This window comes from Vitis riparia, chromosome 8 (assembly GCF_004353265.1).
Source record: "Vitis riparia cultivar Riparia Gloire de Montpellier isolate 1030 chromosome 8, EGFV_Vit.rip_1.0, whole genome shotgun sequence".
NCBI lineage: Eukaryota > Viridiplantae > Streptophyta > Magnoliopsida > Vitales > Vitaceae > Vitis > Vitis riparia.
The window spans coordinates 12,316,871-12,338,228 of NC_048438.1; the positions used below are offsets into that span (position 1 = coordinate 12,316,871).

At 31.1% G+C, this 21,358-nt stretch overlaps 2 protein-coding genes across 3 annotated transcripts; both read right to left on the reverse strand.

Moving 5' to 3' along the window:
• Positions 1 to 110: 110 nt before the first annotated feature.
• LOC117921102 (3-oxoacyl-[acyl-carrier-protein] reductase FabG-like) lies at positions 111 to 2,525 on the reverse strand. The gene is made up of 3 exons (XM_034838897.1): positions 2,159 to 2,525; positions 1,261 to 1,490; positions 111 to 492 (listed from the first exon to the last, which is right to left on the reverse strand). Exons 1-3 carry the CDS (start codon positions 2,508 to 2,510, stop codon positions 214 to 216), a joined length of 861 nt encoding a protein of 286 aa, XP_034694788.1. The 5' UTR covers positions 2,511 to 2,525; the 3' UTR covers positions 111 to 213.
• Positions 2,526 to 15,443: 12,918 nt separating this feature from the next.
• On the reverse strand, positions 15,444 to 19,615 carry LOC117919939 (probable auxin efflux carrier component 1b). 2 transcript variants are annotated; one of them, XM_034837251.1, is made up of 7 exons: positions 19,306 to 19,615; positions 18,014 to 19,194; positions 17,357 to 17,627; positions 17,183 to 17,268; positions 16,935 to 17,092; positions 16,747 to 16,823; positions 15,444 to 15,833 (listed from the first exon to the last, which is right to left on the reverse strand). In XM_034837251.1, the coding sequence occupies exons 2-7, from the start codon at positions 19,152 to 19,154 to the stop codon at positions 15,767 to 15,769; spliced, it is 1,800 nt and encodes a 599-aa protein (XP_034693142.1). In that variant the 5' UTR covers positions 19,155 to 19,194; positions 19,306 to 19,615; the 3' UTR covers positions 15,444 to 15,766. The 2 variants fall into 2 exon arrangements, with proteins under 2 accessions (XP_034693142.1, XP_034693141.1); XM_034837250.1 differs by having other exon boundaries at positions 18,014 to 19,615.
• Between the last annotated feature and the right edge of the window lie 1,743 nt (positions 19,616 to 21,358).

The window sequence follows — 21,358 nt, forward strand, 5'->3', positions numbered from 1 at the left end:
TTTGATAAAGTCCCAAAATAAAAATTCCCACTTTTCAATCAATTTCAAATTTCCACATTTTTCTCCACAACCAAACAAATAAATGAAAAGACAATTTAAATAGACCCAAATTAAAGAGGTGTAAAATTTGCTAAATAGAAATTGCCTTCACACTTGAATCAACACCGGAGCCCACCCAAGCCCAAGACCAACCTTCTAAAACAAAAATAAAACTCAAAGGGAAGAGAAAATTGGGATACCGGGGAGGGAAGTGCCTGCATCAACAATAAAAATATTGCCTGTAAGATATTGAGAAGAATCATGAACCAAGAATCGCACCAGGGAGGTCACTGCAGGATCCAAGGTGCCAAATGTTTGTAGAGGAACCATTTTTAGAGCCACATTATTCAGCCAACTTTTTTGTAGTAAGCCCTCTGTTATCTCTGATTTGAAGAGTCCAGGTGATATTGCGTTTACCCTCACATTGTACATCCCAAATTCTATGGCCATGACCTGTGTTGTTCATATTTGAAAAACAAAAACCAATTTTGTGGTAACCACGTATAATTTGCATAATCTTGGATTTGGAAAAAAAAAAAAAATCACTGACAATGATTTTGGCAAGAATTTACTAGGCCGGTTTTGAAGATTTATAATTTGTTTATTTTTTGGATTCACTTTCTGATTTTTATTTTTAAAATTAGAAATTATTCAAAAGTAAATTATCTCCTTCGATGTATACATTTATTTTATCTCTTTAAAATTCACTTTTAAAGATTTTAAAATTTGAGATAGTAAAAAAAAATTTACTGCTTTATTTTTTTAAATGTTTACTTTTTTAATCTAAATCTTTAAAATTTCATAAAAAATCATTATTATATTTTAATTTAAAAACAAATAAAAAAGAAAATAAGTTTGACAAAAAAAAAGTTTTCTCTTCTTAAAAATAAAAAATGAAATATTTTTAAAAACTGAAAAACTATCTTTAAATACATATTTAAAAAAAATATATAAAACAATTAAATATATCAATTCTCAAATAAAATTTTGTTCCATAAAAACATAGGGAGTAATTTTTAAAAACTGTTTTTTAGGGTTGTTTTCAAAAACATTTTCCAACCAAAGATATATTCTCTATATTTTTTTAATACTATTTTAATGGACAAGATTTATTTTCACATATAGAAATTAATTGAAGTAAAAGAAATAAGAAAATTAAGGTTGAGGGCAAAGATATAGAAGTGCGTACAACTCAAAGTAAAGGAAAAAGAAAAAAAATACCTTGGTCATAGCGTTGATTCCGGTCTTTGAAGCAGCATATCCGACATCTCCAACATGTTGGCTACGATTAATGCCAACAATAGAAGAAATATTGATGATGGAGCCTCCTTGATGCCCGTCACGCATCCGTCTACATACATGTTTCGACACCAGCCATGTTCCATTTAAATTCGTCTTCATACCTTTACCCCACTCTTCCTCGTCCAACTCCAATGAATTTTTCACAGTACCTATATACCACCCCCATACAAGTTAAATATGTTACATTCAATTTGAGGGATTACATGTGTGGTTTTTCATTTAAAAAATCAATCATAAAGAAAATAAAATTGAATCAAAATTTATGCTTATGCACTAATAATATTCTATGGTTATTTGATTATATTATTGATTTAGTGAAAATATTTTATATTAAGGATTATAAATATAAATATAATAATAGGGTTAAATAGACCAATACGTTTGTAAGGTCAAATCAATCCGATAAATTTGACACCATTTATAAAAACTATATCATTTATAACGACTCGCATCTAATCATATAAATGATTTGAAAACAAATAAGTTTCAAAACTGTAAAATATGTATATTATGTTTGAACTTTCTCCCCTATACCATATAAAGTTAAGAGAAATTTTTATACAGCGTTAGGATCTTTCTTCTAAATGATGGGATATTAGATCTTGAAACTTGGTGATTTTAGAAATATTTACGGTGGAATGATTATTTTTCATTAAAATTATTGTAGTTGTGCAAAAAGGCCCGCATGCTGAACAACAATAATCAAAAGCAAATATAAATTACGTCTCACATCCGCAATTTTTAACTAACCACGAGATTCAAAAAATTTATTTTCTTTTTATTTCTCGAGAAAATAGAAGAAGGAAACCATAATCACCTCTAAAGCCGGCATTATTTATCAATACATCAATGCGTCCAAACCCGTCCCAAGCTTTCTGCACGGACGCGTCGATGGTAGGGTCATCGGCGGTGACGTCGAGTTCCACGGCCACGGCTCGGACAGTGGTGTTAGGGTTTGAAGGAGAGCCAGAAAATGCGGGATGGTTAATCTCGTCGCAGAGAGACTTGAGTCGATCTGTCCGGCGAGCCGCCGCGACGATCTTGCAGCCGGCTCGAGCGAGGTTGAGACAGAATTTTCGGCCGAGACCTGAGGACGCTCCAGTGACCAAAACCACCTTACCCTCTAGGTTGTTCCATGGCTCGGGGTTGTTCGACTCTTGGCTCGCCATTGCCTCTGATCTCAGTTTATGTTTACTGTTTATAGAGAGAGGCAGAGAGAGAAAATAAAGAACAGCTTCAACGAGTATTTATTTCAGGATACCAAGGGCAAAAATAACGTCACTTTTTTAAATATTAAACATATTTTTTAAAATTTGTCATTATATATTTTTGTTATTCAACTGTGAGTTAGAGTGCATTTTATATTGATTTTAAGAAGCGTTTCTATCATTTATAATACTTAAAATTTTTTATTTTTGAAGTATTAGAAAAATTAAAAAACAATTCTTAAAATCACTATCGAACATATTCTTATAACGCGTGTAATAATTTTAAAAAGTATTTTTAAATTTTATAACATTTAAAAATTTTCATTATTTAAGTATTATAAATCTCAAAGATACTTCTTATGATTATTGTCAAACTCGCTTTTATAATCCAAACATATATTTTGGTGAAATATTTATATTAAAATAATAAGATATGAAATGAAAAACATAAAAAAAAATTAAAGAAAAGGAAAGAAATTTAAAAAACTAATATCCAAAATTGAAAATTATTTTCCCTTCTAACAAAATATTCCTAGTATTTGCATCAGGTTTATTCCTTATATTTTCTTATTTTAATTATCAATTTTAAATAAAATTAAAATACTTGTCGCACAAATTTATCTTATTGTTATTTTTATGGCAATTAAATAAGAAAATTAAAAAAAATTCATTTTACAAACTTGAATAAATTTTTTTTGATATTGCCGGATACATATTTTGAAGAATCGTGGACTAGGTAACGTACTAATGATGGATCGGATGAACCAAATGCTTTTAAGGGAAGGATCCTTAAAGCCATTGTAAACCCTAAAATTTATCCAGATTTTTATTTTTACATTAATTTTGAACTCAATTTTATTTTCAGATTTTAAATCCGATTACATGTGATATTTTTTACTAATTTATTTTTTAATTCTTAATTTTTATTATTTTATAAATTATTTTATTTTTATTTGTCATTATTATTATTATTATTATTATATTATATATTTATTTCTTTCTTTCTTTCTTTCTTCTCTCTTCTCTCCTATCTCTTCTCTTCCTCCACCTACCCTCACCTACCCCATGCTCACCCTCGTTCACCCTTCATCATTCTCCTTTTTTTATTGATTTTTTTTTCTCCCTCCGTTTCCCAAGATTGGCCGGCCCACCCCAATTGGTTTCCCCAATTTTTTTTCCCTCCCATTCTCGCCCTTCCCAAGATCTTCTTTCTTTTTTCTTTTTTTTGGGCTTCTGGGGGGCATTGGTTTTTTGGGGGCAGATTTTCCCCCCATACTCTCACGGGTCGGCCTTCTTTTTTTTCCCTTTCCCCCTCCGTTCAGTCCGTCTCTGCAACTCCTACTCCGGACTCCTATTCACTGTCGGCCCATCTCCCTATTTCCTCTCTCCGATTTTTTTTTCTTTTCTCTTCTCTCCCCCGTCGGCACACTCGGCTGCCCATCCCCCACTCCTTTCTTCCATTTTCCGTCGGCCCGCGACCTCCTCCCTTTTTCTCTCATCCTCTCTCTTTCCCCAATCACTCATTTTCCATTTTTATTATTATTATTTCTTTATCTTTCTTGATTTGATTTTAATAACATTTGTAGTTTATAAAATTTGAATTATTAGATTAATATGTACTTTGAGTTAATTTATTATTGGTGGATTAATTTGAAATTTGATTACATCAATAACATATTGTTTATTTTATTTGAACTTGAACTTATTGCTTATAGGTTATTTGTTTGGTTTTATTGGATTAAACTTGAAATATTATTTTCTTTAATCATGTGTATTATTAATGTGGGCTTATTAATTGATGTGAATTTTGGACCACAATGTGGGTGAGATTAGTTGGATGATTTGAATATTTGATATGAGCTTGGTCGATTTGAATTATTTAATTTAGACATGGAATAATTATGATGTATATTAATTTAGGTATAATGAGATTTAATTTAATTTATTGTGTTTTGGGTTGATTAATTGAGTTTATATTTTGATTATTAATTTGAAAATTTTAGATTAGGGTCTATGATATGTGAGATATTTTTGTTTGGTTATATTTGTTAATTTGAACCTATTTATAATTGATGAAATTTATTAGACTAATTTGAAGTTTGAATTTGGGCTTGAATAATTATTTTGGACTCTACATATTTTTAGATATTTACATTTATGATATATTTTATTTTGCATGGGCCCGTTCCACAATTTTGTTGGTTGAGTACAAATTTATAACACGTGGAGCTTGTTGTAAGTTTATTTCCCACTTTTATTTGATTTTATTTTTATTAGTTCTTATAAATATTAGTTTGTATATATTTATTGAGTGTGTACAGAATTGAATATTGAACAAACTATAAATTTTATTTAAATGAAATGAAGATGTCAATAAATGTGTTTTGATAAAACAACAATTTAAAAATATATTTTTAATAAAAGAAAGTTTTTTTTATTTATTTATAAAAATTCAGAAAAATCCAAAAGAATTGTTTTTAATGGAATTAAAAATTTTATTTTTAAATAATATTTGTCCAAAATTTTCATTGTTTAATAAAATTATCCAAATATTGTTTTGTAAATAAAGTTGTCCAAAAAAATTATTTTTTAATAAAATTTTCCAAAAAATGTTTTTTTAAATGAATTTTTTTTCCTTAATTAAAATGTGATTAAAAGTATTTTTTAGAAATAGAGAATTTAATTTTTTTTTTCTTTTTAATTAAAATTTATTTTGCAAATAAAGTTACATATTTTTTAATAATTTGTATAAATAACCTTTTTTTAAATGAAAACAAATTGAAATATTTTTGTAAATAAAATTGTAAAAATTCATTCTTTTTTTTTTGGAAAAAAAAAAAACAAGTAAAAATGATTTTTGTGCCAAAATTAAAATTTTGTAATGAATTCTTTTGATACAATAAATGTAAATATTTTTTTTTGAAAATTAAATACAAATGAAATTGAATCAAATCATTTAAAAAAATATTTTGTAAATAAATAAATTGAAATCACTCATTCAAAATCATTTTTAATAAAATCCTTTGAAATTTCTTGAAAACTATTTTTTAATATTTTTTATTATTTATTTATTTAGTTCAATAAATCATTTTGTATCATTCTTTTGTCATTTATTTTGTATATTCTTATAATTAGATTTCGTCATTATTTTTATGTATATTAATTTTCACCGTGACTTCTACATTAATTATTTTTCTTCGGTATTCATAATTAATTAATTAATTGTCACAATTCCCTTAATTCGTTTAGTAGAAGCCGTATATATACTAGTTTGGAGAAGTTTTACGACTCACCACCGTATCTTCTTAATAAGTAATCTGACTCCTGGACCCAAACTCGGTTTTTTACTGACTTGTTTTTTCTTTAGGAGTTTTTCTTTCTTATTTTGTTTTTCTCTTTTAAAATAAAACAAAAATAAGTGACGATTTTAAGTTTTTTTTCTAAAAATCAAATTCTCATCAAATAAAATAAAAAACAAGTTTCACCATCGAGTGAGAATGCATCGAGCAAAAATGCGGGTCCAGAGCCACACTCTTGATCCAATGTTTTTTCATAAGCACCTTAGTTGTTTCAGAATTTGAAAAGCCTAGGAACTATTGCATTCTCTTTGATATTATGCATTCCAAGTTCCATAGCCATGACCTAGTACTGTCAATGTGTTATGGTCCATTAATAAATTAATTCTTTAATACCAAATTCAATAAATAGAAAAGACGGGAAATCAAATCTTTAAATAGAATAATAACACTAGGAAATAATTGTCCATTAATAATGTTACACAAAGTTCTACTTAAGAATGATTTGATTTTATATAAATATTGTAAAATGTTGATATCTAGTAATGGACTATAAAAGCCTATATTGGGTTTTATAAACGATATATGAAAATTAATGAATATTTAATAAGGGATTAATTATTATTATAGTACGAGAGAATATTTAGGATTGTGTCACATGTAAATTAGATTAAAATACAAGTGGGTATTTTGTAAAATATGTATATTTGAAATTCTAAATTGTTTTCCTAAAGAATCCAATCACGCCCTCATTTTGGCTTACCGGGAAGTGACAATTAATTTTGAAATATGAAAAGTTCATAATAAGTAAACATAGTTCATCATTCATACACATTTACTTCCGAAGTTAAAATATAATAAATATACAAATAAATTGAATTAAAAAATATTATAAATTTGCAACAAATTGTAAAATTATAAAAGTTGTGAAGCGGTCAATAAATTTTGTAAATTTATAAAAGTTGATAAAATATCATGATTTATTATTAACTTTCAATTTTTAATATACAATTGTTAATAGTAGTGTTTGAAATGTGATTTTTCTCTAGGAAATATGGGATTGACTCCAACAAATTTTCTCCATTTTTTCATAATTATCATTGAAATATTAATTTTTATCGAGATTTTTACGATTTTATTGAGAAGCTCTTAAATATGGATTTGAACCAAGCCAAAAGGCTTGGGTTGAAGACCAGCAACCAATTGGGCAAATTCGCCCTTGTTAAATATAAGTGCACAAATTATATTAAAATTCATATTAAAAAATATTTTAATAAATAAATTAATTCTATTTACTGTTTTTCAAATTTTACTTAATTGATTACTAAAAGTATAAAAACCATCATTTATATGATAATTAAATATTAAAAATATAAATAGTATAAAAAATCATAAATAATTTTTAGGATTGAAAAATTAAATTAAGACATAGGATTTCTGAAAAATTACTTAAGGACCTAAGTTTTGAAAATAGAATGTAAAGTTTAGAATGTAGTAAATTCATCGAGAGCAACATAAGTTAATTTATACAAAAATTTTCATATATGGTGATTAGACATAACTAAAGAAGGGAATGTGAAATATAAATTATTTTGTGTTTCAAAAACGATATTCAATCCTAATAATTTATCATTCAGTTATGCTTAAGTTGAATTAAAAAAATATAGGTAAAAATATAATAAGATGGAAATAAAAATTAAATAATAAATTAATAAATTATGAGGATTAGAGGTATAGAGATTTTTTTAGAATTGAGGCAGCCAAATGGGCTAGCTCAACATGGACTTGGGCCATGAGAGTGATTGGCTTAAGGAGCAATGGGGCCTTCATCAGCAACTTTGGGTCTGGGCTCCAACTTAAGCCCATACCCGCCACCATGGGCAAGCCCAGGACTCCATCACCATCACAGCTTGGGCCTAGTGCTCCAACTCAAGCCCAAGTCCAATGTCATCATGGGCAAGCCCAAGGCACCTATTCCTCTCACAGCCCACTTATTTGAGATGACATGGCTCTCCATCAACATGCTTGGGTTGGGCTTCTTCTCAAGCCCAATATCCGTCACGATGGGCAAGCCCAAGACTTCATCTCCTTCACAGCTTGCCTCTCCGCCTGGGTATCATCCTCAGAGGAAGCTTCCACCACCGACGACACCATGGAGAGAGGAGCAGTGGCGGCAGTCCGACGACATCCAGAAGATGTTGCTGCCATGGTGGCTGGTGCAAGTACCCACATGGCCGGAGCGGGTGATGGTGTCTGGTGAGGTGAGCAGGCGCCTTGTCGACGCGATGGATGCAGCGAAAAGGTGAGGGGTAGGGCGGCTTGCATGCATGGATCCCATGCATGTAGGCGGGTGGCTTTGGGGGTTCCTATGGAGATGAGCTAAGCGCGGGCATGGTGGGCAGCCAGGTATACAAGGTTCCACGCATGTGGGTGAGAAATGGTTATGGCGGTTAGAGAGAGAAAATGTGATAGGGAAGATGGTGGGTGAGTTGGGTATAGGGAGGCGGGCATGAGAGATGGATACGTATGCATGGGGATGGATGGGATGGGTATGATGGAATGGTTGTGGTGTAGAGAGAGGAAGGTAGAGGAGGATGTGTGAGGGTGATGGCCATGCATGGAACGTGGAATGGTGATGAAATGGAGCTGGGACATGTTGGAGCGTGACAGATGGGGAGGCTAAAACAGAGCCCTATTGCTCTCAAAATGACCCAAAAATATCAAAGAGATAGCAGTAATCAACCCATAAATATGAACCATGAAACTAAACATATGATCGGATGATCTACTCAAAACTATTAAGAGAAAAATAAGGAGATATATATATCAAGTGAGTCCAAAGAATCATGGTAAATATCGTACCTCTCCCTTCTCCTCCTTCGAGCTCCTCCTTTCTCTCTGGATCCCCCCACCTCTCTGCTCCCGTCCGGCTCCTTCCTTTTTTTTTTTTTACTTTTTTTTTCTTTTTTTTTTTAAATCTCAGTTTTTTTTTCTTTGGCAAGCCACTACTTTCTTTCATGTTCATCCCTCAGCAAAGCATGACGTTTTTCAACCATCAGCATGGCCAACCATCACGCCCCTTGCCGTGTGCATGCGGCTGGGATCCATCCATAGAAAGGGGTCCCCCCACACTTCAAAAAAATGCAATGAAAATGAAAATATCAACTCTCCCCGGGCCCTCACCACAATAGGGGTCTACAATAATAAATATACAAATAAATTGAATTAAAAAATATTATAAATTTACAACAAATTGTAAAATTATAAAAGTTGTAAAACGGTCAATAAATTTTGTAAATTTATAAAAGTTGATAAAATATCATGATTTATTATTAACTTACAATTTTTAATATACAATTCTTAATAGTAGTGTTTGAAATGTGATTTTTCTCTAGGAAATATGGGATTGGCTAACAATTTTTCTCCATTTTTTCAGAATTATCATTGAAATATTGATTTTTATCGAGATTTTACTAAGAAGCTCTTAAATATGGATTTGAACCAAGCCAAAAGGCTTGGGTTGAAGACCAGTTACCAATCGGGCAAATTCGCCATTGTTAAATATAAGTGCACAAATTATATTAAAATCCATATTAAAAAATATTTTAATAAATAAATTAATTCTATTTATTGTAGTTCAAATTTTACTTAATTGATTACTAAAAGTATAAAAACCATCATTTATATGATAATTAAATATTAAAAATATAAATAGTATAAAAAATCATATATAATTTTGAATGTCTTTATTTTAAAATATTAAAAACATAAATTTATTCAAAAAATTCTAAAATATAAAAAAATAATAATGGACTTCTAATATTTTATAAATTAAATTTATTTTAATAAAATAAAATTTTAATATAATTTTTAATAATTTTAATTATTTAAATAAATTAATGTTAATAACAAAACGTTATCACCACAAGTGATAAAATTTTAGAAATTAAATCACAAGTAAAATATTTTATATAAATCTTAAAAAACATTTAAGTTTTTAATTTAAAATGTAATAAAACTCGATCTAATAAAAGTAGTTTGTAATTTTTAAAATAAATGAATATAAATATATCAAAAGAATTTGAGATTATTTTTCTAAAAATATTTGATAGAAATTATTTATAGCAATTACACTTAAAAAAAAAAACTTTAACATATTATTCTTTCTCATTTTATCTTTTTTGAAGTTTTTTCATGAATTTTGAATAATTTTATTTTCATTGATATTTTTATCAAAATATCCATATTTTATCGATATTTTATATATATATATGTAAAATCTAAGTATTGTTTAAGAAATACGAGTATTGACCAAAAAAGACAAGTATTGTCTATGTCAGTGGTTTTTTTGTTTTTGTTTTTCCTCCTCATTATGAATCGGTGGAGGTGTATTTTCTCTTAGAAAAAAGTTAAAAAAATAAAAAAATTTAAAATTAATAAATTAATTTTATATTTTACTTTAAATCCATTTTATTTATTTTAATCCTTCAACATTTTCTAAATAATTTTAATCATAATATTTTTCTTTTTCTTTTTTGTATTTTCCATAATACAATTTAAAAAATATATATATTTTTCTTAACATTTATTTTTCCTTGAAACTTGATGGGAAGCAATCGTAACCTAAAACAACTTTGAAAGTCATGGTATCAATTCAGCTTTTGAAGAAGCGTAGGCAACACTTCCAAGAAACTCTCCACGATTGACACCAGCAATCGAAGATATATTAATAATGGAATCTTCTACACCATCATCACGCATGCAGTTAATATAATATGCATCTTAAAAAAATATTATCTTGCAAAAACTTTTGCGGCACTTGTCTTTTTTGGTCCAGTTTCCAAATCTTTTCCAGTTTTGCTGAATTGGGATATGATAATAGAAATTTGATAACCATTCTTTGAAAGTTTCTCTATACAAAATAAATAAATAAATCATTACTTTAATATTTTTTTATAATACATACAAATCTTTATTTACCTTTCATTCATAGGATCAAATTCTTAGATTTGTTTTGTTGTCTTCTCTTTATTGTTGCTTTTATTGTTTTGATTTTTTGATTTTTTATTATTGAAAAATATGATCAGATTGCGTTATATGTATTTGATACCTTTGTTTATTGCTTCTACTGTATTAAACGGTTTTGATTTTCTCTTACACTTTGAATCATGAAGATTTGGACTTCGAAGCCTTTCCATGCATTTAAGACGATGATTCAAAATGTTCTTTTATTTTACTTCAGTATTTGTACCTCTAACACCAGCGTTATTCATTAACGGTGGTGTTAGGGCTTGGAGGAGAGTTAGGGCAGGTGAAGTGGTTGATTTCGTGACAGAGAGAGTTGAGGCGATGGCTCCGACGAGCAGCGGCGTCGATGTTGGAGCCGGCTTTGGCGAGGTCGAGACAGAAGTCGCGGCCGAGGCCAGAGGAAGCGCCGGTGACCATGACCACCTTGCCTTCTAGGCGGTGCCATGGCTGGAGGTGGTTGGAGACTTTGTTCGCCATTGGTTTGGTTTTAGGGAGGGAAATTATGTCATTTCCAGTTTTGAATGACGTACGGGTCTCTGGCATCCATTATGTAATTGTGAAAACTGAAAAGGATGGGTTTAAAATATAGATGTATCGCCCGAAAAGATTGGATACCCGAATAGGAAAAAGATAAAATGGTTTCGGGAAGAATGAGGTAGTACGGACCATTTTAGTTTTTAAAATCGGCAAAAATGCAACAGGAAAAAATCTCCGACATGATAGGAGGACTGAAGGAGTGGATACGATCGCCCTGCGTCGATGCATCTGAAATATCAGCGATAAATCACCGATTATTTGGAAAAATCGGTAATTGGTTTTTTTTATTGTATATATTATCGTTTTTTTTCCGTATTTATCACATTCATTTTATTATAAAAATTATAACTATAATTTAATTTTTTTTTATTAAGAAGATAAAATTATCGAGAAGTAATTACAATGGTAAAATAATTAACAAAAATAGGTTTTTTTTTTTAATATTTATTAAAATATAAGTATTAAATAAAAACTAATTTTATATGAAAAATTATAAATACAAGTTTTGTTGGATTATGAAGTCTTGAGATGGTGGGTTGAGTCGTCTAGTCAACTTACGGGGTCAGCTCATGGTAGTCGAGTTGCCCAATCAGGTCATGGGGATCGAATTGAACAATCAGCTCATGAGGATCCAGTTGCCCAATCAACTCATAGGTCGAGTTCCTCTCTGAACTTATGAAGATCGAGATGCCCAATGAGCTCACTAGGGTTGAAAGGTAGGTGCAAAGTCCTCTAGAATTTTTTTTTATGTAATAATTGATGAATTTATCTCTATTATATGTTTAACCATTTTATGTTTAAGGTTTTGTTTTTTGAGAGTAAAGTCGAAATTGAAATATGTTTTTTTGAGAGTTTCATCATTATTGATATTCTTAAAATTTATGCAAATAAATGAATATAAATAAATTAATGGAAAATTATTTAAAATTTATGAGTGATTTAATTTTTTATTTAAAATATAATAAACATATTTTACTAAAATTAATAATTTTATTGATATTCTTAAAATTTTGCAAATAAATGAATATAAATAAATTAATGGAATATTATTTAAATTTTATGAATAATTTAATTTTTTATTTAAAATATAATAATAATATTTTTCTAAAATTAATATTTTAATAGGTAGTTTAATTTTTTTTTCTTCAAATAAATGAAAATAAATAAATTAATTTTTTTAAGATAATTAGATAAATAAGATTAAGTAATACAAATTTGAATAATTTTAAGTGAATTTTAAATATAGAATTTCTTTTTCTGGTAAAATTTCAATTATTTTTTCAATGCAATATTTAATTTTAAATATTGAAATATAAAATATTTGCCATGAAATAAAATTTTTATCCACATTAGTGTTCATTTATGTGTGATGGATGCTATTGATTTTGCTATACATATCTTATTATTATTTTTTAAAATACTAGTTTAAAAGAATTTTACCTATACATTATAAACTTTTAAAATTCATATTTTTTATTAACACATTATTTCATAACATAATAAAAGTTACAAATTTGATCATACATATATTATTTTTTCCAATAAAACAATTCCAATATATGTATTATTACTTATTTAATTATTTTTTTTATGTTTTTTTTTATGAATTTTGATTAATTTTTATCTTTTATTTTCAAAGAGATATTCCTAAAATTTAACCACCAAAATTTTGATAATTTATGATATTATTATTATTATTTGAATATATTTTAAATTTATGTATAGACTTATGTTCTAAAAAACATCATGAAACAATTTATGAAATTAAAAGCTATTTTTAAAAACTTTCTCAAGTTGATCCAAACTTTTCGGTTTCTCTCCAACTATTGTATCCCATGGTTTCAAAAGACATTTTTTTGCCCATCACTCAATATGATTATTATTTTTTAATTACATAGGTATTCAAAATAATATGATCATACTACATAAAATGGTACTTTTTCTCTACATGCCAAAAATGAATCACCAATCAATATATAATTTTATTTCATGACTTCATATCCAAATATTAGTCATTTGTACCATACACAGGTATCATTACTTCATCCTTTGGTACATCTTTAAAATTTCATCCTTTGTATTTTATTCAATCCTTTGTGTTTGAACCTATTTGTTTATGTTAGTTATTTGAATGGTTTAAATTTCGTAGGACATTTTCAACCACCCACATTAAATTTTGAAGGACATGTTCAACCACTCGTGTTTAAGATAGTAGGTACAATATATATTTAAAGTTTGTTTGATAGTAATTTTAAGAAATATTTCTAATTTTTTTAATATTTAAAAACTTTTTTTTTCAAGTATTAAAAATATTTTTTGAAATCACAATTAAAAGTGCTCTTAATACCCTAATTTTTCTTATATATTTTCAAATAAAGACCTTATATCAATTTTTATTTTTTCCTTGCAAAGTTAGACCTAAATGCAATTAAATTTATCTTTATGACCAATTTATTTTTAAGATTTCTTCAAAGCCTTCAAAGATTAAAAAATTTGAAGTCCAAGTTTGAGGTATCTTTGATCCGAGATTAAATATTTGCACACACAATGAGCATTATTCAAGCCAAAGTACAAGCACAGTTTAAACCAAGATAAAGTCCAAGTTAAGCCAAGGTCCGAGGTTAAGGCAATATAAGGTCCATATCGAGACTAAGCCAAGGTAAAGTTCAAGCCTAGTCCCAAGATACATTAGAGCTCAAGTCACAATAAGACTCTTCTTAGAAGAGTCAAAGATCAAAACAAGATTTATCTTATTTTTTAAATTAATTTGATCACATAGTTTCATTTTTTTTATGTAAAATTTATAGTATACTTCGCGAAACTATCTATGTTTGTCTCTCATCTCTTTTTTACAAGTTAAATCTTTACATAAAGTTCAAGAAAAGTTCTAATCTCGTAATTCAAAGTAAGACGAAAATAACTTTCTAAGAGCAAACTCAAATTTCTTATAAAAAAACCATCTTTATTTGATCGTATAATTCTTAGGGAACTTGATTTGAGTCTTAATATAAGTTTTGACATGTCTTGAACTTAGACTTACTATTGAGTTTATTTGATCGAGACTAAGACCTTATATTAGCTTGAGTTTGCGTCTGGGCTTATGTTTATACCTTGTATCGACTCACAAGGTTGTGTTTGAACCTTATCTTATGTTGTGCTTGGAAATGAGTGCACAAATACTTAATCTCTTATCAAAATACCTGAACTTAGAATCTTTGAGCTTAGTATTTGAATATTTGAACTTTAAAAAACATAAACACATTTAAAAAAAACAAATAAATGATAAAAGAGTTTTAAACCAAAAAAAAATACCTAATCTTAAAATATTTGTTCTAAAAAAATCCTTGAAAAAAGTTTTTTATTCAAATTTAGATAACAGCACTTTCCGCATGTGGCATTTTTTCCACCCTCATATGATTTTTGTTAGCAATCTTTAAAGTCAGTCAGCGGCAATGAATTTATGTGGAGCCACGCAACCACCTACCCACACCCAATCACCGTCATGTCTTACCAAAAAGTCAGATCCCCTCAATTCTACTCGATACAAAGCCCATCAAGTCACTGTGGGTGTCTCAGGCAAGGAGGCACCATTGGTACCTTCGGAGGCTGATAAGACATCTCTTTTTGGCTGGAGTCCGTGGGGTGGGGTGAAGGTACTGGACTCTTCGTAAGCACTGTCCCGCTACTTCCCGGCTGGGGCCAATTGACCGATGAACAATAACCAAAGATCCTCCATATGCCTCAAAAATCTCTCCTGTGACCCAATGCCATTGGCCCATATGAGTAATTATTACTCAATTCAACTCGAGGTCAGGGAGATCCAGGCGGAAACCATGCTGTTTTCGATGTGGGAAAGATAAGAGTGGTTAGGCAGAAAGCGACCGTATGAAAGGGGCTGGGGGGCCTATTAAAGGGTGCCAGCCACACCCAATAAATGTATTGGACAGACTTCTTCTATGTGTACCAATTTCAAGGAGTAGATAAGCGCTTCCCATGGAGGCTCACTCCCTCTTTAATTGCAGAGATATTAACGTTGGGTTAAAGATCTTTTCTGACCTAAAAAAGGTCAAAAAGCAGGTGGCGTATCAACTACAAAAAAGCTTCACTTGTTCATCAAGGGTGTTCAGAAAAGCCAAAAGAGGCATACAAAAATTCTTAACCCTAATCCGACATACATTTCGAATATATTCCGCATTTTTCATCAGCCTTCATCCCCTGTGTGTCATTGACAACTTGCCTTCCGCTTCCAGCTCTCTCTCTATATGCCCTTTTAAGTTCTGAAATCCTACATTGCTCTGTTTGAGAAGCCCTAAAAAACAAAAGCCCAGATACCATGGCAGTTTAAGTGCTTCATCTTCATAGCCCCAGTAAGATATAGTACACAAGTGTGATGGGTAGAGCTATTAGCATTCCGAATATTACTCTGCAGGAAATAAATAGAAACAAATAATCAATAAAAAAACCAAATAACATTCTAAAAATTGAGGGTATGCATGCTAATCATTCTAAATACAATAGTTTTCTGCCCTAAAAAAAGAAAAAAACACACACAAAATAACATGTTTGACATCCAAAAATTTAAAAACACTTTTTCATTTTAAAAAATAGAGACAATTATTTTGTAGGACAGTATTATGTTTTATAGAATAAAAAGCTGAAAAATACATTTGACAACCAAAAAGTTATTTTATGTTCTCATAAATAGAAAACAAAATATTTTCAAAAAAAAAAATTAGTTGTTTTTAATTGTTTTAAAAAATAATTATATAAACATTTATAATGGTTAGAAACAAAACTCTAAACATAAAAAATTATTTTTAAAAATAGTAAAAACATGTTTAAAACATTTCAGTTCCAAACAAACTTTAATTCTATAAAAAATCAAAAAAATGTTTTTAAAAACTATTTTTCACAACTGTTTTTTAAAAAATAATTATCAAATAAGGCTAAAGTGTTTTGTCAATATTGTTCTAGAAAAACAATAGGGTAAATATGAAAGAATAATTAAAACCCAGGTATTATGTACAAGATTTATTTTTAAAAATATTTAAAACAAGTTGAAAATATTCCAAATTCCAAACCATACTTTAAATCTAAAAAAACTCATAAACCTATTTTGAAAATTGTTATCAAAAACTATTTTTGTGAACAAATTTCAAAATTACTACCAAACAAATCCTTAAGAATCATGTTTTGTAAGTGGAAGTGCACACATGCATAAATTGAAACAAGAATTCACATGCATATAAACAGTACACTACTATTCATATAAGAGATCAAAGAAACAGTACACTACTATTCAAATAAGAGATCAAAGAAGGGAATCTGGTTCAAACCCTGTGCTCAGAATGTCAGGATGAACATTGTATTCCTTGGCAAACACAAAGGGGACAATTCCCTGAGGAAGAGCCGCCTGGAAATTCAGAGAATATCAAGTAAATATATTTTGGAGAAAAAAGAAAAGCAAACACGAAAAGTAAAGTGATTAGAATGTTTGTTTTCAGGAATTTCACTCTCATTTTACCTGTACAATGGCAATATGTAAGAGAACCCCTCTTAAACCAACTGCAATGGAAGCAGCAGCCATGACCGCAGGACCTGTGAGGAATCTAACAGCCATGGCAAATGTGGCAATGGAGTTCCCACAAGCAATAATTCTTGGCTGCAGTGCCATGAACAAACCTGCAAGTGCATATAAGATTGTTGCTAGTGAGGAAGACAAAAGTAAAAGGCCAAGGAACACCATTAAATGGATTATGAAAATGGGCATACCAAGACTGAACATGGCCATTCCAAGACCTGCATCAGATAAAATGGATATAGACTTGGCTATAATAGCAGGCATTTCAATCCCCCACCTGCAGAATTACAATATTTGTTAATGAAATACCCAAAGAAACACAAAAGAATGGAGGAAAATGAGAGGGAGAAATGACTTTTGCATACTTGAAAGAGACCAAGGACCAGGTGAGACCAATGAGGCTAGAATAAGTGTTGGGATTCCTAATGAGTTTTCTCCACACCATTATCAGGATGAGTCTGGTCATGACGCTAGCAGGCGGCATGGATGTTGCCTTTGACTGGGCAGCAGCCTTGGGGTGGAGCTCTGCGGTGGAGCTGGACCCCAGCTTAGACATCATGGCCCCTTCTCGGTCACCACCATTCGCGACCGGTCTGTTTCCAAAACTGAACTCATCTTGTCTGGACTCATCATAATCTATAAATACCAGCATGCAAAAAAAAAAAAAATAAATAAATTATTGATGATCAAACCATACAGAAGAGAAAATGAAACCACCTCAATAATGATGCCAAATGAGACCAAACTTGGGGAGGAATGTTTTGTGAAAAAGCTAGAAGAATAGGCCCCCTACCATTATATCATACTAGAGTGAAAGGCAGAGAAGAAAAGCATAACAAACATAACAAACAAAATCCAATAACCCCACTGGCACGCACAAAACAAATTTCAACAAGACAAAACACAGTTACATCCAAAACAAAAAGCATAAAATTCCAAGAATTGGCGTGGAATCATGCACAAAAGTTAAATATATAATCGCAAGCACCATATGCTAGAAAACGACCAAAACCCATGAATACCTTTAGTTTGAGGTAGTACCCCACCAGCAACCTCATTCCCATAATCTCCACCCCTGAAAACATGAATGCCTCCTTCCGACACTGGCGATGCGCTGGAGCTCCATACAAACATGTGAAGATCCTTCCCTCCATCTGCCCCGTTCGCCTTCTTCTTTGCTCCAGGTCCCCCCACCGGAGAGAAGATTCCGGCACTCGGCGGTGCAGGGTAACCACCACCCTGTGAATATACCCCGTTTGCTCTGGGAGGATTTGGGAATCCGCCAATTCCGTTTTCCTCATCAAAAGTCAAGTTCCCGAAATTTGATTGCCTCGGGCTCACATTGCTCATATTCTTTCCATTCACCATTGAATAGAAATCAGTGTGATTGAAACTGGAACCCCTGGGAGTTGGATTCCTTGATGATTGCAGAGAGTAAATCTCTGCATTCGTTAAATTGGAAGGCCGGGGAGTCAAGGAGACGCCCGAATTAGGGCCGTGCGATCGCCTGGAAAATATTTCAGAGCGAGAACTAGTGGACTTTCTCACTGTAACATGAAGTTTTCCATCTTCACCAACTTCAGCCTCCGTCTCCAGAGGCTCTTTCCCATCCAGAGAGATGACGTCAGAATCAACTCTGAATGAAATAATAGAACCAGCAGTATCTGGAAACTGCTCTACAATCAAGAGCCTGGCTCCTCTGTACTCAAACAAGAACAGCATCAAAGTATACCATATTATGCATTGAAGAACAACTATTTGCACCATTAAGGTTCCCGAATATTCTCCATACATGCCCTTCAACAAAGGAATGCCCATGACCAGAGTGTTGGGCAGAGTTGAGAGCGAGAACAGAGTGATGGACCATTCAAGACACCCTCTTGAGCTGACTCTGGACCAAATAGCTAAAACCACCAACACTATGATTTTCTGAAGAGTGTCTGCAGCTATGAATCTGTAGTTCATGGCATATGGGTCGTTGGTGGAGATGAAGTGAAACGAAAGCAGAGGGACAGCAAACAGTGCTACGAATCTGTTGATACCGGAACATTGATCAGGGCTGAAGATCTTCCACCATTTTACAGACCCATAAGCCAATATCATGGCCACATAGAGAGGTACAACGGATGTGAGGACGTGGTAGAGGTCTGTAATAGCAATCATGCTTTCTTTCCTGCTCTTTTCCCTCCTTCAGAGAAATCCTCTAGTTTAGGAATGGATTTCAAGAAATGCCCAGGTGAGAAAATGGAGTGAATGAGAAGAACAATATGGATATGCGAGAAAATTGAAGCAAAACTCGATTCTAGTAATTTACCCGGAGTTCCTGGGAGACCGGCGAAAACCTTACCACAAAATCAGTTCGATGGTAAAAGACTAGTATGAGATAAGTTAGTATAGAAAGAGAAAAAGCACACAAATCAACCAATATCATAGAATATTAGGCAGATCTCACAGTGAGCTTCAGAGAAAGAGAGAAGATGGAAAGAAGATGTGGGAGGGAAATGAAGTGAAGTTATATTTAAGACAATTTAATGGCAGACAAGGAAGCAAAAGCACAAGACTTTAGAGCAACTTTTTTTTATATAGACTTTTAGGATGGGAAAGAGAAACCTCTTCACACTTTCACAAAGACATAGAAAGAGAAAAAAATAAAAAAGCTACTCCTGGCCACCTGATGGAATGCGATGGCGAAGACCAAACAGCTTCCATGAGAAAATTCTCTCTTGAAAGAAGAAAAAAAAGTTCATCAAAAGAAACGACCGTAGAAAGGGAGTGCCATACGAGATTCTTTCTACCTTCTGCTAACTTATACCGTCTTTATGCCACTTGTTATTAATATTTCTCCTTTTTATCTATGTCGGAACTTTAGTATATTTTTTTCAGCCAGTGTGGGCTCTGGATCCCTTATTGGTTTCTCAATTCCCTTTTTTTTTCCCTCTCTTCTTTACAAAAAGTAAAAATAAAATATAAAATTTAAGAAATAAAAATATTTTTGCCACTTATAAGTTATTTAATTCTGTGTCTACACCAAGTAGTAGGATTATTGCTAAGGGGCGGGGGGTTCAATGTTATGTTGCACAAGACTTATAGTGTGCTTTTATATTGCTTTGTCTTACAAAAAAAATTACATATTGCGTAAATTTCTATGGATGTTTAAAAAAAAAGAAAAGAAAAGTACACTACTCGTGTTAAATAATATTGATGACATGTCATACTAAGAAGCCAATAATGTAATTGTCATTGAATTCCACCAAAATTATCTTTTATAATATTTTTATTGTAGTATTATTCTCATGCTACTCTACACCATTAGAGATGACCAATTGGGACTACTTAGTTCACAATAAAACCTAGTCAAAAGACGATTGATAGAGTTATGCGTGATCCAAGTAAGATCAGTCCATATAAATAGTATATTTATTATAGTGTTTACTCTCATACTACTCTACAACATCAGAGATGACCAATTGGGGCTGCTTAGTTTACAATAAAACCTAGCCAAAAGACAATTGATGGAGTTACACGTGATTCAAACAATATCAGTCCTTATCAAGATAATATCACTCAAGAGCTAGGTTTAACTTAAGAGTATATATCTAACACTCATTGACATAGCCCCTTAATAGACAACTTCAACAAGAGATAAGTGAGTACGATCGAAAAGCTATTTATCTTTCATTAATGTGTGAGCAACCATTGCCACCCACTTTTATCAAACTATTCAAATCAATAAGGAACAAATCACATAAAATATTTACTCAATCATGTCCGTAGAAACTAATGAATGACAAAATAGACAATTTTCATGATAATCTTTATTAGTGCTTGTACTTCGAGAGCCAAGTTTATTGTTGATCCGATCCAATAATGTTAACTTGTGACTGGAAGATTTACCTACCATTCTCATATACGTGTCCTTATTATACCCCTTTGACAATCAAGTTAGGATTGAACAAAATGAAGTTTGGCAAGAATGGATTGACCTTTGGCTTGGGAATGGTAGAGAGAATAGAAGGTTGAGAGGAGATCAAGTGTGTGGGAGCATGTTCTTATGCCTCAACAATCAAAGCTTGCTCTTATAGCATTGGCTTACTATGTTATGATTGGCTTGTGGGATAGTTGACCCTCTTCTCAAGAAAAGGTGATGTGCTGGGCATGTGTAGGGTGTTATGTCAAGTTTGTTATTGGTTGGTTAGGTTCATACTAGACGAAGCTCAATGGATTATTGAAAGAATGTTTGTAGCTATTGAGATGTGTTTCTAATACAAGGTTGACTTTTCATATGAATCACATGCGTTAGTTGCTAACAATTGCTCTCATTAGACAAGTATGCTAGGGGAGTGATTGAACATGTCGATATGTGGTTC